We start from the raw sequence: 15,921 nt of genomic DNA on the forward strand, positions 1-15,921 counted from the left end.
GGTGACCTTTCTATGAGTGCCACCGCCACCGTGCCCGAGTGCGTGCGCGCCCCCCCCTAGGCGAAAGCATACGAAGATGGCGGCGGCTGGCATGGGAAGCTGCTTGATGTGTGTCTGTGTGTGTGTGTGTGTGTGTGTGTGTGTGTGTGTGGTATGCGATAGGGAGGCGTAACGATGTATTTTGTCTGTGCATGCGTGTATGTATGTGTGCGGTCATGTTGCTTTCATACCTTCGTCCGCTAGTATGCGTGTCGGTGGAGGAGCGCAGGGGCGTGCGCCTCCCGTCTCCCTCTGTCTGTCGCACGCACGCACACTCTGTGGGTGGGTGGGCGTGCAGCATGTGGCCTTGAGCGGCCTCGTATTTCGTGTTCGCTTAGTTGCGTCCACCGCTCTTGCGTGGTTTCGGTCTCCCTCCGACGGCCGTTCCCCCCCCGTCCCTCAGCAATACACACAGACGCAGGCAGAGACGCGGTGCGCTCCTCGACGTGCTCGTGCGTGTCTCTGCGCTTGCCGTTACCTTTTTTGTTGTTGTTCTTGTCTCTGGTGGGCGCCCGCATGCCCGCGACACGCCGAAGGGTAAAGAGTCGGTTGCGTGGGAGGGGGGAAATGGCGGAAGCCAACTCGTTCCCCGTTTCACGTTCGTGTGGTTGTCTTCGTGTGTGCACGCTGCGGTGACCTGGCACGGTCAACTGTGCAGCCACGGTAGCCGCAATAACAGCCACGCGCTTGTCCTCTTCCCCACCACCACCTCGTCGCTGTCACGCGCGCGCTGTCCCGAAGCCGCCATGTGCACGCATCCCCCTCTGGCCCGACAGCGCACCCCAAAACTGCTCCCCCCCCTGTGCCGTACATCGAAGAGGATACTTCTTACACACACACGCACACTCGAACACGACCACGCAACGGATGCGAGAAACACGTAAAAGGAATGTGAAGAAGTGCCGCATGAAGGCGGCCGCAAGAGCGAAGAGCGCGTGCCCATACACATCCATGAAAAGAGAGAGAGCACGCGTTGATGGCCCTGTTAGCGATACGGGGCAGGGCGGGACCTCTCACGACACGAGAACGACGCCGTCGTTAGATACGTGTGGGTGCGTGTCTCCATCTGTGCGCGCTGTTTCCCGCACCCGCTCATTATTCTTCTGCGCGCAGACACAACTATGCAGTGTAGGCAGCGAAACGCGCGCGTGGGTGGCCGGGGGTTATATATGCATGAGTAGCAATGTCGATGAGCCGATTCAACCCTCCCCCACGCTGTCTCCCACCCACACACGCACATGGCAGGAGCGCAGATTTGCCCTTGGGACGTACTCGCTTCTGTGAGCACTGCTGCTGGTGTATCTTTCCCCGTCCCCTTCTCCCCCTCTCCCTCTCTCGTGGTTAGTCTGTCGTCTTTAGCGCACCACATCACATCCCATTTCTCTCTCTCTCTAACTCACACGTGGGGCCGCCTACACGCGAATAGCACCTGCACCTCTCTCTATATATATACACGCACACACACTCAGCAGCAGCAGCAGCAGCGGTGACACTCAGAGTTGTGTGACTCATCTCAGGAGCACACTGCCGTGGCTGCCGGTGGTCATCGCACCTCAGCGTATTTACCGGCTCTCTCTCTCTTGTTCTCTCACTCTGTGTGCCCCCAGCCATTCGACGGGCAGTGCTTGGAGACGCAACACATGCGCACGCACAAGAGAAGCGGGACAGCTTGAGCACGGATACGAAGACTACCCACGCAGGCACGCAAGACAGGCCGCGAGGTGGGTGGACACGCAGAAAACGATCATGACAAGGAGCAGCACCTCGGCAACACCTTCTTCACCTTCACCAGCACGCAGAGGAACGAAGCGAGCACGAACACGTCGATCACGAGCTCCGGCGCATCGTGGGTGTGGGTGTGATTCAACCGCCCCTATCCCCCCTCCTCACTCCAACACCCCTCGGACCCATCTGCTTCGTCTGCATTGTTTGCGTGTGTATGCCTTCACAGACAACCTCATCACAGACGCACGCAGAGAGGGCACGACACAGCAGCGCCGCTGCACCCCCGCTTCACGCTCTCTACTCGGCCGCGCCACCCACTCCCCTGCATCCCCCCCCCTTCTCTGCCTGTCCATCGTATCACTGTTGAGTAGACGCGCTCAGAGAGAAACGGGAGGCAATAGCAGAGAGCGCAGCGCTACGGGAGACAACATCGTCAACACCCGTGCGCGCGCATATACATAGGTGCGCAGGCAAGCAAGCACGCGCACACATCACGGGCACGGCACTCGCCCAAACTGGCGAGAGAAGCACGATTACGTTGAAGACAGCAAGCAAGCAACGAGAACGAAGAACAGAAAAGAGGGCCGAGAGGTGCAGTACAACCTACACAGCCGGCATCCGCCCCTCCTCTCCTTCGCAGCTCAACGCCTGAGGGCTCGTGTGCCTGCGTGCGTCTGGGCGGCAACTGTTCGCGTTGGCCTCGTCCTCTTTCTGCATGTGTGACGCCTTCTCTCGCTTGCGATACGGCATCCCGCACCAACACCAGCAACCACAGTGGCGGCTCCGCTCACCATCTCCTCTTCTCCCCCCTCCTCCCCCCTCGCTGCCCACTTCTTCCGTTGATGGTACCACTTTCCGTTTTCTCTTCTGTCTTGCGCTAAACATTCTTTTCCCTTGCTGCGTGTCCGCGTGTGTATTCTCGCCCGCTCGGTGTCTCGCAGGCAAACATTGTTTGCTTCTTGGGAGCCACGATCGAAGGCCACCACCCACCCATCACGGCCACCCTCCCTCACTCCCTCCCTCCTCCGGCAGACCTGTCCACACACACACACACACACACACACACAGACAGACAGACAGACAGACATACATCCCGCACACGCCCTCTTGGTTGGTGTCCGTGGGCGCGTGTGCGTGTGTGCGTACTGCTTGGTCTCTTACTTTGTTTTCTCTTGTATAAAAGCGGGCGAAAGGCAGGCGTCCTCTCCGGTGCGTGGCGTTCTCGCGCTGCTGTACGCGTCTTCTTTTCGGTTGGCGCACGCGTGCACGTGTGCATATATTTGTGTTGTTTTCCCCTCTCGCTTAACCACGCACCCTCCCTCATCCCATATGCACCTCCTCTTCTTCTTGCCTTGTCTCCCTCTCCCTCTCTTCTCCGTCTCGCCCTTCCATCTCCCCCTCCCCTCCCCCCCCCACCGCACCTCCACACACCTCGCTGCGCGTGCAGCGGGGGAAGCGTCCGTGAGGCGTCGGCATCCCTTGGTACATAGAGAGAGGCATGCATGCGGGACGTACGCATAGAAAACGCGCACCCGGCCTTCATTCTTTTTTCGCTCCCCTCACCCTTCTCTCCCTCTCTCGGTGCGTGTGTGTGGTCATCTTCGCTCCATCAGCCCCGCGTGCGTGCGCCGTTCGTCGCCCCCCCTCGCCTCTCCCGTCGCCTTGTCAGGCTTCTCGCCAACTGTGGCGAATACCACCACGCACACGTTTCTGCCACACTCCACCAACACGGCACCCCCACCCCTCCAAACCAGTAGCGTGCCACTGGCATCAGCTCGCTCCACCTTTCTCTTTTCCTCGCCGCCCTCCTCACTCCATCATTATTGTTGTTGTTTTCGGAATACTTGTTGGAGCGCGTACGTCTGCCGGCGTGCGTGTTGGGCGATATCGGGATTGGGCGTTGTTGCTTGGTCCGCAGTGTTGCACACACACACACACACATACGTATATATATATATACACACGGTGGTCTGCCCTCCTTTTCCACTCTCCTCCCTCCCTCCCCTGCTCCTCTTTCTCGTGTTGTTCGCACGCTCCGGACAACATAGGAGGCGTTGTATCGTACTCCCTCGCACACCTACGCAACCCCCGCGCCCGCCCGCCCTCCCTGGCCTGCCTCGGCGTCTCGCTCCCCGCGTACAAGCGGCTGCACGTCAGCGAGACGAGCAGCGAGGAGCAGTACGAAGCGAAGCGCAGAGGCAAGAGCACCAGAGAGAGAGGCGTGGCCAGACGAAGCAGCGCACACCACCACCACCACCACCGCAGCAGCAGCAGCAGTGGCAACGGTCTGTGAGTGACGCGCTGAACTGCGTTCTTCCCATTGTTTCTTCGCTGTGTGTGCGTGTGTGTCGTGTGTGTGGTGTTGCACCCTTGCTGCCACCATGGTGATTCACGTATCGGTCGTGCGGAACGGCACGCAAGAGAGCTGTGGCGCAGCTGTCGGCACCGACGACAGTGTCGGCGGCAGCGGCTACAGAAACAGCAGCATGACCATCAGCGGTGGTGGTGACGCCTTGGAGGATGTCAGCGTGCCGTACCGCCTTCCTGCACCGCTGTCACCACCCACAATGGTCGAGGATGAGAATCGCCATGAAAACAGCAACCGCCCCGAGTGCTGCAATGAGCGGACTGGCAGCAGCACTGACGCGGCAGAGAGCGGAGTGGAAGCGGTGCAGAGCAGCAAGCGAGAAGGCTCGCCCTCAACAACGACATCCACGGCACTGTCGCCATCGGTGGTGCGAGTGCGGCCGGGAGCCAACACGACGAGCGGCGTTCCCTCCAACCACACTCTCGGGAAGGGCTGCGTCACCATTCCGTGCGCCGTCCGCGCAAGGTCGCCGAGCGGCGCAGCAGCCTCACCCAGTGCCGCGCACCGCTTCGGTGTCACTCCGCCATCTCTCTTTACGCCAGAGCCTATGCCAGTCAGCGTCAGGGAGCGCACCGCGTCACCGCCGTCGAGCACATCCACCGCCGAGGCAGGCCAGAGACTCGGCAGCATCGACAGCGGCACCATCAGCGCCGCGTCGAATTCTCGGCGGCCAGAACCTCTTTGTAAGGAAGCGTTGTACGACGCTCAGCAGCTGACTGCGTCCTCGGATTCAGTGCCGGCTTCTGGGTCGCAGCACGCGCCTGCCACGGCATTAGCGCCGCAAGATACAGAGCCACACCCCATTCCCGTGAACGCCACGGCGTCGCTGTCGTGTGGGCTGCACTCGTGCAGCCTCTACGAGCCAGCCCTCGGCCCTGATGTCGCCACGTCTACCGCAGTCGGCTCGGCAGCCATGCCTCCCTCGGAAGCCGCCACCGCCAAGCAAAACTCCACGTCGGCTGCATCGGCACCGTTTCGCGTGAGCGAGCAAGCACCTCGACCCGATGCTTGCGCATCACCCCTACATGGCTGGGCCTCCTCCGTCAGCAGCGCCAGCACTCGAGTCTCCGGCTCGGCTCGCTTTAGGGAGGAACCTCGCCCTGCTTCGCCGGTGACGATGGTGCCCTTGCTCACCGCCACGCCGCCCTTCGCCAGCGCCGCGATCGCAGTCACGTCCGCTGAGCCGCCCCGCTCGCTTGGCGCGCTGCCTCTGTCAAGCGCGTCCAGCTCGTCACCCTCGCCTCCACCAGCGGTGCCATCACCGTCCTCGTCGGCGCCCACGCTCGTCTTTGCGTCCCCGACGCACCCTAGATGCCCGCAAGCACCGTCACCGGCGCCGTCAACACCTCCACAGCAGCAGCAGCAGCAGCAGCAGCAGATGCCTTCGCCTGCCAGGATGACCTCGTTGGTGCACGTTTCGGAAGGTGAGGAGGTGTGTGAGGATCTGGGCAAGGGCTTGCTATCCTCGCACGGCAACCTTCATACACCGCTCGGCGGCCCGGAGAAGGGCAACGCCGGCTTCTCCACGGCGTTGTGCGTCTCCTTGCTTAGCGGGTGCGGCGGCGGTAACGGCGGCCTCAGCCCCATCGGCAGTCTGGAAGCGGCGGGACGAACCGCTCGGCCAAACACCCCCATCTTGCAGCCCAGCGCAGGTCCTCAGTCAAGACCGCAGCTGCTCGAACCGTCTTTCCTCACTGCGGGCACCCCGTTGGCACAGCCGATAGGGCGATCGCTGGTCGCACTGCCGCCGATTCTCAGCACCGGCGCCGCGGCGAACTCCACCTCATCCTTATCGCTGCTCCTCCCGCCGTCTGTCATGTCCATCAGTTTCCTCAGCGGCAGCGGCCACACCAATAGCGGCGGTGTAGCCGGCGGCGGCGGCGGCGGCACTGGTGTGGGAGGCGCTGGTGGCTTTCGGTCACCCTTGGCGTTCCGCTCCCCCTTCACCTCCGTGCTCACGCCACAAGCGCACCACCACGAGCCCCACCACAGCCAACATTCGGATGCGGTGTCCCCTCACCCCTGCCTCTTCCACCGCCATGCATCTGTGCGGCCTACGACACCACTGCAGCAGTCGCCAGCACTGCAGCACGGATTCAGTCTTCCCCCCAGTTTCTATCAGCAACAGCAGAAACAGAGGCCTCCCGACCCCTCCCCGCCGCGCACGTCGATGATGTCCATCGCTTCTTCATCGTCCCTTTACTCCAGGTCTTCACCGTCCCCGCTCGCCTTGGGCGACCCCGACCCCGCGCCCGGGAGCGGCCCTCTGCCAGCCTCGTCGTCGACGTTCATGCAAGGCGGCGGCGTGGCTGTAGCAACGGCCATGTCGCAAGTATCTGCGCACCACACTGCCGGCGGTTCACCGGCAGCTGCGCGCCGCGCCCCCCGCGTGCACTCCCCACTTCTGCTGCCGCCCTCCGCGGCAATGCCATCCTTTACACCCCCGCCCTTCGTCACTGTTCCGTTGAGCGGCATATCTTCTCCCGGCGGGGAGGGGCGGACGCGTCAGTCTTCGCTGGCGTTCTTGTCCAGCACCCCTGGCCTCCCTAGTACGCCTTGCCCGGCGCCAGGTCAAGCCGCATCGAGTCTGACGTCAGCGCCGACGATCTCAGCCGTGGCGGCGCACAAGGAAGCGGATCGAGGGGACGCCTGGAGCGCCAACGCGGCAGGCAGCGGCGCGATAGCGTTGCGTGACGGCTCTCAGTCGCGAGATCAGCAGCAGCATCACGCCCACCACCGCCTGCACACTGTGAGCCACCTTTCAGCGAGAGGGGTGGCGGCCCAACCGGTAGTGTGTCCGCAGGCATGGCGTGTGCTTGAAGTCTCTGGCGGCAGCAGCTGCAGCGTTGACAACAGCGGAGATTGCGCCGCCGAGTGGTGCAGTGGGGACGGGCAGCAACGCCTGAACATCGCGTCCCCCGCAGACTCGGTAACGGCGCGGCAGCCACACGAACGCGAGGTGCCACATGGCGTTGTGGAGGCGTTGAGGTCACCTGACATGAGTCGCGAAGGCGACGACAGCGAGGCGACTACGCATCTCGGGAACAACGAGACCAATGATGCCGGCAATGGCGACGGTGACTACCTGGAAGAAGATGTGGTTGCTTCCGAGGATGAGCGCGAGGCGTCATTGCCAATGTACAGGTGTCACGGAAGCAGAAACAGCGTCGCTATACGCGACACAACACCCGCAGCACCACCAGCTCGCCCGCCGCGAGCCGTATCGCTGCACAGCCGAAGCGGCGACAGCGCCTACCTACCCGAGCACATCACAGAGGCGGCAGAGGAGATGCTGGCTGTAGAACGTGGCTTCAGCGCCTCCAGCATCCTCGCCCCCACCCTTCCGCGTACCCCTGGCCGCGCATCGAGCAGCAGCGCGACAGCCGCGACGGTCACCCACGAGCGCCACTTTTGGGTTTCCTCCTTCGCATCCCTCAGTCACGGAAGGCAAAGTGCTGCGCCCGCCGCGGCTGTTGCGGCACCGTCTTGCCGGGCACCGCCAACAGCGTGCACGCCGGCCCCCTCTCCCTTTTCCGTGTCCCCTGGCTGTAGATGGGCGCGTGGCAGTGGTGCCGCTGCCCGGCTCACCGAGCGTCTTTCCGTGTCCTCCGCGCCGTTTACGTCTCCAATGTCGCCCAGCTACCGCAAGACGTCCGGGCGGGCGGTGAATAGTCGCAGCAACAGCTGTCTCGGTGGTCGCTGTCGTGAATCACCGATGCGAAGAGGCGCCCGAAGTCGGCGCGCGAGCTCCGTTACAATCATCGGGGTGGCCGAGGATGAGTCCGTGCCGATTTCGGTGCGCGGTTCCACCTCACCGAGGCCGGGCTCCACAGCTGCGGGTGCAGCACGACGGAGAGCGGCCTCGGTCAGTACGCGCTCGGCACACGTACAAGCGACGCCAACGTCTCCTGCGGCGGTCTCGCCACTGGCCGAGCTTCTGCTGTCGCCGCCGTCACGCGGCACCGGCAGCGGTGCGCACTACCGATTGAACTCGAGCTGTAACGGAGACATGCCCACCCCGGACATGGCGGCAGCGGCCGCCGCTGCTGTGCAGCGCCTACACCGAAAGCGTCCTAACCCCATACCGCCGCTCTCGACGGTGCCGACATCGTCGCCGAAAGCGAGTGCTGCTACGGAGTCGCATACAGGGGCTGGGGAAGCTGAGGGTAACGCGTCAGCGCTAGCGGAAGCCACCCCGCAACAGCAGAGGCGGGAACGCGACGTCATCAAGGCAGCAGTGGCCGCCACCACGGAGACGGAAGAGCTCTCCGATCCGTTGCCGCAACGTAGGAGCAACGAATCGAGTCGTTCGCTTCACCGCACGCCATCGTCCGTCGCCCGCGCCGTGGCCGTGGCGCTGCGCCGTCCGTGGCTCTCTGAAGACCCCGCTGGCGGCGGCGTGCCTCTCCACAACCCGTTCCCGTGCATACCCAGTCTGCTTATGAGCTCTAAGCGTCCGTCATGGACGGCCGCCGTGGATCCGACAACGGTCGCCGACCCTGGCGAACCCAACGCGAAGCCTTCGCGATGCATGCAAGAGGGTGAGGCAGCAGAAGCGGGCGCCGCTGCTGTCCCGCAACTGCGCACATCGGTGGTGTCGACAGAGGTATCGGTGGTCGATGGCGCTGCGGCGGACGGCACGCCTGAAGTTCTCCCGCGGCAGCGAGCTGAGCTAGAGCAACCGCCGTCTCCCGAGCAACAACAAGCGCGGCCAGGTGGGTGCTTCAAGCACCCTAGCAGCAGCCCGAACCTCGGCGTCGCTCTTACTTCCGCATCGACGGCCGTTCTAGCGGCACCGCAGCCACCATCGGACGGCAAGGCAGCGGTGTCGGCCACAACGCCGGCAAGCCGGCGCCGCTACCACCGCGTGGGCACCTCGCCCCCGCCCCCGCCCATCCCGTTAGCGGCGTCGATGATTAGGACGGCGATGACTGGCGTGAGTTGGCTGAGCAGCAAAAGTGAAAAATGAGGGAGGCGCGCCCAATCAGGAGAATCACAAGCTTCTCTTGTGTGTGCATGTACCCATGTGCGTGCGTGCGTGTATGGGGGGGGGGGGAGGGGGGAAGGGCGGGGGGGCTGTAAGGATCTCCTCTACCCGTACCGTCGTGGTGCCTGCAATCCACACATCAGCACACGCCCCCCTCCCTTCCTCCCCCTTCCACTCTCGCCCTCACGCGTACGCCCCACCAAGCCCAAGTATGCAACGGAGTAAAGACGGCGTTTTACCCCACGATTGGGGGCCTTTGCAAGTTTTGTGTGTGCGCGTTTGTGTCCATGTATGCCTCTGATGTAAATGAGGGCCACGCTTCCCCCTGTCCCTTTCCCCACATCTCCTCTGCGTATCCTCGCTGAGGAGGCTTCTTCTTTCCCGCGCCGGTGATCGCTGGAGCGTGCTGGTGCGCGCATGTATGCACGTGCGCGTCATGAAGACGGTTTTGCTCGTTACGTATTCTCTCTGCCTTGCCTGCAACTGCCCGTGTCAATGGAAGGTGCAGTTTGTGTGTGCATGTGTGTGGTGGTGGTGGTGGTGGTGGTTCGGCTGCGGGGCACTTGCTCAACATACGTCCCGCGTGTGCCACCGCTCCTCCATTCCCTCTTCCATTCTTGCTGCTCATGTTTTCTCCGTCCTGTTAGGAGAAGGGGACTTGTCGAGTGCCCCCGCGGGTGAAGGGAGCCGTGCAAAGGACGGTGGAGCACATCACAGCCGTCGTTTCGCGTGCAGCCCTGCCGCGGTGCTGTCGATCCTCTCCTTTCATCACTGTGTGTGTGTGTGTGTGTGTGGGCGTGGGCGTGGGGCGGGTGTGGCGTTGCCCTTTCTTTCCGCAGCGGGTGAAAGTCGTCGCCGGCGCGTTCACAGCCGGCCCTCTTGGGTTTGTTCGTGGAATCCTATGTACGTGTACGTGTAGGTGTAGGTGTAGGTGCACTGCATCGACTATGCAGATAGATATCATACATACGTATATATATATATATATATACGTATGTATGTATATGTATAGATATCGATGTTTTTTTTTTATGTATTGCGTCTCTCTCTTCCAACAGCGGAAACACCGCGTTTACCCACCACCACCACCACCCATGTCTTTCGCCTTCTCCCTCATCCTGCATTCTATCCAAACACTCCCCACCCAACTCCCCTCCCCCTCCCCTTCTCTTACCATCAGCATCATCATCTAAAAACGTCCTACGGCATGACGTGTGTTTTTTGTCGTTTTGGTTGTTTCTTCCGTCTCCCCCCCCCTTGCTTTTCGGCTTGCAGCCGCTCTGCGTGCGGTGGGCGGTGTGTGTGTGTGGGGGGGAGGCCTGTTTAGCCCTTCCATCGCGTGTGGACCTCTCCATCTTTTTCTCTCCTTCCACGAGGCCGTGTGCGCTGAACCTTCTCCCCAGCCTCTAACACGCTCCGCATCTTCCCTTTCGTTCTCGTTTTTTTTGTTGTTGTTTTCTCTTCTGCCGTGTTCTGTCTTCCGCATCCTCATCACTGCAGCGGCAGCACACACGCACACACACACGGCAGTTTCACTTGCGATGCCTTCGTGTGTGCGTGTGTTTGGATGTGATGTATCTGTGTGCGTGTGTAATGTCAACGCTCTTATCTTGGATTCGTTCTTCGGTTTTTCACTCTTTTTTTATCGCCTCCTACCCCCTCCCATTATCATCATCATCACGAGTGTTTATCGCTCCCCCAGCCATGCCCCTCCCTGTCCTAAATCCCTTTCTTTCTGCTTTCACGTTTGGTGCTCCGTCAAGTGTGCACGTGCGTGCTTGCGTGCGTGCGTGTTGTTGTGTACGGCTGTGTGTTGGTTTAACGTCTCCAACCCTCACCCGTCCTGAGGTTCCCTCCCCTCCACTCCCCCCCCTGTCGCCTGGCACTCGGGTGCCATGATGGCGCGGGCCGGCAGCGCCGGCGCTGCCTTCTCGTTTTCTCTCTTACTTTGCTCGCTGTGTTGATGCGTGTGTCTGTACGCGGTTGTGAGCGTCGTTGGCAAGGACGCGGGCGCGGCGGGTTTTTTTGCGCGTGTTCTCGCCAACTCCGTCCACCTCGTCTGTGCGTTGTACGGTGCTCCTTCTTCACCAGCCCGAACACCGTTTTGCGTGTTCAGGCTATTGCTGCCCGGATGCACTTTCTGCGTCCCGTCCTCGTCCCTCGAGGAGACCCACCCCCCCCCTTCCCCCTCCCCCTCCGCCTCACAAACCTCGATCACTCGCGCCGCGGATGATCTGGCCATTTACATGCACCTGTCTCTTGTCCTTCCGATTTTGCGTTGCATGCTAGTAGCATTCTTCATGCATATATCTATAGAGAGAGAGATCGGTATTCCTTCTCGGTATTCCCTTCGTCTTCCACCTCTGAGGCGTTGTGCGCGCCGTCTTGTGCCTTGTGCTGTGCGCCCCTACTGCCTCCTTTCGTTAGCTGGTGTTGTGTCTGTGTCTGTGGCGTGTTGTGTGCGTACTCTTTTCTTTCGAGTGCGCGCACCTGGTGCGCTGAGGTTCTGACTATCTGTGGGCGTGAGCGAGCTCGCACGCACGCATCTCTCTCTCCTCCCTCATCTTTTCGTTCAAGGAAGAAAATCGAAGCGACCACGCGGTAATGCAGGGCCGCACGCGCATGAGGCAGCACAGCACTCAGCTCAACCGCCCCCCTCCCTACCCAAACGCCGCAGCAGGATTCCGGCCCTTTTTCAGAAAAAGGAAACGGGGGGTGGGGGGCGGATGGGGCGGACTCTTCACGAGATGCTTTCTCCTCTCTCCCTGACGGTCTAGCCTGTTGTTTCGCATGGAGAACGTGCGCCGTTGTCTTGGCGGCAGCGGTGAGTGATGGTGGCGCTGGTAATTCTCTTTTTTTTGCTTCGGAACCACGGTGGGAGTCGGCGCTTCACCCAACCACCACCACCACCACCACCACCGCCAACACCCTGCAGCCTCTGCACCGGCCTGCGTCTCCTGCTGTTCTCCGTCGTTGGTGTTGTTGCCGGTTCTTTTTTTCCGGCTGGTGCTCACGCTTTTCCTTTTTTTTCTTCCTCAGGGTTTCCGTCGGTATCTTCTTCTGTTTCAACGACTCCCCACCCCACCCGCCGGGCCCCTTAGTGCGAGCGCGCCTCTCTTTCCGTGTTTGCGCATAGAGGAACGCATGCAGACACCCCCCTCCCAGGCGCAGCCTTCGATGCGCCTCGCCTCCCGCTCTCGGGCCCCCTCTTCCTTCACCGTCCACGCACTCACGTCTCTACCTTTCCTGTCTGTCTCTTTACCGGATGAGCGGGCCCACCCGCTCTCTGGGGCACGGCTCAGCCAAGAACGCCAACAGCAGCAGCAGCAGCAGCAACCTCAAACCCTGTGCTCGCGCCTCTCTTGACTTCGTGCGCCTCCGCTCTCCAGCAGACCCGCACGGCTTCCTTGTTCTCTGTTGGCTTCTGCGCACCTGCCTACCCCGCGCACCTGCCTGCTTCTCCCTCTCTCTCTCTCGGTGTGTGCGCTGTAACGCCGCAACGCATCAAAACATAGAAGACGGACGGCTCTTCGAAATCCGGCGCGGCTCACATCCGGGCAAGGGCGCACTGGCGTGAAAAACGCACAGCACTCGCCGAAGAAGGCAGCCGCCCATGCCGGGCAGCGTCGGCATCTTTGCGGAGGCCGATGTGGCCGACCCGGGCGAGCCGGCGACGCACGCGAACACCACCGCGGCTGCCAGCACAAAAGCCGTGGACAACGGCGCCAAGACGGTGCGGCCCCGCTGCGGCCGCCCGCGCAAGGTGGTCGTGTACTATTTTGACTCTGATGCTGAGAATGACGAAGGGGTCGCGGACGCGGTCGAGAACGACTCCACCACCTCTCCAAGTGAGGAGTTAAAGGCGCTCAGCCGCTGCGGACCTCCGAACGCGCCGGAACGCGTGTGCTGCTACTCGCACTGCGGCCACCGGCGCGCGCCGGCGCATAGGCCGATCTCCCCCGAGAACCCGCGCATCGGCTCGCCGACGCCGCTCGGCTTCTTTGCCTTCGGTATGACGATGCTTCTCTACAACGTGCACAACGCGAATATCTGCCGGCTGAACATGGCCACGATGGGCCTCATCCTGATATTTGGCGGCCTGACCCAATTTGTGTGTGGCTTCTTCGAGCTCATCAACAGGAACACGCTCGGCTGCACCATTTCTACGACGTACGGTGCGTTCTGGGTGGCAACGGCGATTCTCTTTCTGTGGCCGGAGAGCAGCTACGTGGAAAAGGACGATAACAACTATATGGGCGGCTTCTTTCTCCTGTGGTTTGTCTTCGCCAGCTCGCTGTTCGCCTCGTCCTTCCGCTCCCCCTTTACATGCATGGCGCTCCTATTCCTCGTGCCGCTGAACTTCTTGCTGCAGAGCATCGGCTTCTTCTTGAATAGCGACACTATCGCGCACGTCACCGGGTACTTGGGCATGGTCATTGGCGCGCTGGCGACGTATATTGGCATGGCCTTCACCCTCCGTGACGTGTACGGCCGCTCGCTGCTGCCTATTCTGTTTCAGAAAAGGATGCGCTACGTCGAGTGGTAGCCGTTGACCCGGGCCGCTCGGAAACGAAAAGGGAGGCCGTTCGAATAAGAGAGAGAGACACACACACGCATATGCGATGGTGGTGCATCGAGGAGGAAAGAAGGCGAAGCGACGGACGCCGTGAACGCCGTTGCACGATGGCCCGAGATGGCACCACACACTCTTACCTCCGCCCTCTCTGTACGCGTGAGCAACTGCGTGTCTGCGCGATTCGTGAGGAGGAGGAGGAGGAGGATGACGGCCGCGCCTCCTCCCCACCTCTCCCCTTCCCCCCCCTCTGTCTGTCTGTCTTTCTTATCCACGTGTTCTTGCTTGTTGTTTTCTCGCTTCCTCGTTGGTGGTGGTGTTGTTGTTTTTTTTTCTTTTTGTTTTTCGCTCGCTCGTCTTCTTGCGATCGGACCACCTTTCAGAGGATTCTCCCCTTGTGCGTGAGCGCGCCCGCCGACGCTGACGCTGCTGTTCTCACGGTGATGAGTGTTTTGGTGGCGACGCGCGTCACATCGGCGTCGCAACGACGACGACAACAACAGCGAAAGCGGACCTCCCCTCCTAAGCGCCAACGAATAAAAGCAGTGAAGGAGAGCACGCACACACAAACACAGGCGCGCATAAAGGAGGAGGAAATGGTGGGATGGTGGAGGAAGGGGAAGGGGAGGGCAGAGCGTCCACGTCACACATCCCGCGGTGCGGCCATACCTGCGCACCTGCTCTTTTCTGCTTCTGTGCTCTTCCTTTTCGTACCTCCTTGTCGCATCTCCATCTCCATCTCCATATATATCTCTCTCCGCACACGCACACGCACACGCACGCACATATTTATCTATATTTGTATCTGTGTGTGTGTGTGTGTGTGTGTGCGTGTGTATATGTACCTGTTTCCCTCTTCGTGCTTCGTTGCTTCTTCTTCGCGGTTGTTGTGGATGTCCTCAGAGGCGGCCCCTCCCGCCCACCCACCCCACCGCTAAACCGCACGCGTGCGCCTGCTTGCGTGTCCATGCTTTGCTGGTGCTGCGGTTACTTTCCACCATCCGTCCTCCTCTTCCTCCTCCCCCCCCCCGTATGTGTGTGTTTGTGTGTGTACATGTGCATGCGCGTATGCCTGCCCTTCTTGTGTGTTACGGTCGCTTCATCTGCTCGTCTCCGCCCCCCCCCGCGCCCTCCCCTCCCCCTCCTCCTCACCCTACCCGAATCCACTTCTCTCCTCTCTCCTCTTGTCTGCTCCAGCAACGTCAAGCGGATATACGGTGTCTCGTGATCGTGGCTGTTTCTCTCTCTCTCTCTGTCCGCGTATGAGCAGGTCCCGCGGAGCGATACACTGTTAACCGGCACACGTCGAAAAGAGACGGCGTGCTGGGGCAGGGGAGACGCGAGAGATGGCGTGTGTGTGTGGGGGGAGAGGGGGGAGGAGGGCGTAATAAAAAGGCAGAGCATCGTCACAGGAACGGCACGACAACAAGGAAGAAGCGGAGATGTGCGTCCCCCAATATCAGCTGCGCCCTCTCTCGTAGGCAGCACAGGCATGTATGTTTCTTTCTTTCTGTGGGGAGCGCGAGCCCGTAATTCGACGTAACCGTAAACGTGTTCCACTGCCTTGCTTCCGCCTGAGCCACCCACCCCAGCCTTTTCTTCCGACGCCTCCCCTATGAGGCGGGGGAGGGGAGATGGGTGAGGGAGGAGGGGGAGACGTGTACGCCACACATACGACTCCCCCTCCCCCTCCACACACGCACACACCACCACCACCTCCTCCTCCTTCGAGCACGTGCGCAGTGTTTCACGCAGACACTCTGGCGTCGCTGCCATGTGTGCGCATAGCGATTAAGTACTCAGCAGCGATGCCGAGTCTCCCCTCGCTCCCTCCCTCTTGCCGTCCGCATCTTTTCGGGAGGGGCAGCGACAACGTGAAGAGCATATACACAAACATGTATATATTTCCAACGCTCCCTCTCGGTGCTCTTGTGCCAACTTCAAGCAGCCCCCGCTGTGTTACATCGAGGTACTGCGCGGATATACAGCCCACAAACATATCTGGCGCACAGACGGTGTTGACCACCTCCACCCAGCCCCCTCCCTTCCTTAGAAGAGAGGGCGCGCGCCCGCGCTGCTCCCTACATGCGCACTGTCTCCTCTTCACGGGTGTCTTGCGACCGGCCTCTCCCGTCTCCTCATCTGCTCGAAATTTTTATTTTCCTGTATGTTTGTGGGTGTGGATCACGCTACACTTGTGACGTTACGCCGACCCCACACGCGCACTCA

General features: G+C 61.2%; 2 protein-coding genes across 2 annotated transcripts; both read left to right on the forward strand.

Moving 5' to 3' along the window:
* Positions 1-4,145: 4,145 nt before the first annotated feature.
* LINJ_03_0340 (hypothetical protein) lies at positions 4,146-9,101 on the forward strand (the record flags this gene model as incomplete). Its single annotated transcript, XM_001462751.2, has 1 exon — positions 4,146-9,101. One exon carries the CDS (start codon positions 4,146-4,148, stop codon positions 9,099-9,101), a length of 4,956 nt encoding a protein of 1,651 aa, XP_001462788.2.
* Positions 9,102-12,732: 3,631 nt separating this feature from the next.
* On the forward strand, positions 12,733-13,665 carry LINJ_03_0350 (conserved hypothetical protein; the record flags this gene model as incomplete). The annotated part of the gene is made up of 1 exon (XM_001462752.1): positions 12,733-13,665. One exon carries the CDS (start codon positions 12,733-12,735, stop codon positions 13,663-13,665), a length of 933 nt encoding a protein of 310 aa, XP_001462789.1.
* Positions 13,666-15,921: the final 2,256 nt, after the last annotated feature.

The sequence above is a fragment of the Leishmania infantum genome, chromosome 3 (genome assembly GCF_000002875.2).
Source record: "Leishmania infantum JPCM5 genome chromosome 3".
Lineage (NCBI taxonomy): Eukaryota > Euglenozoa > Kinetoplastea > Trypanosomatida > Trypanosomatidae > Leishmania > Leishmania infantum.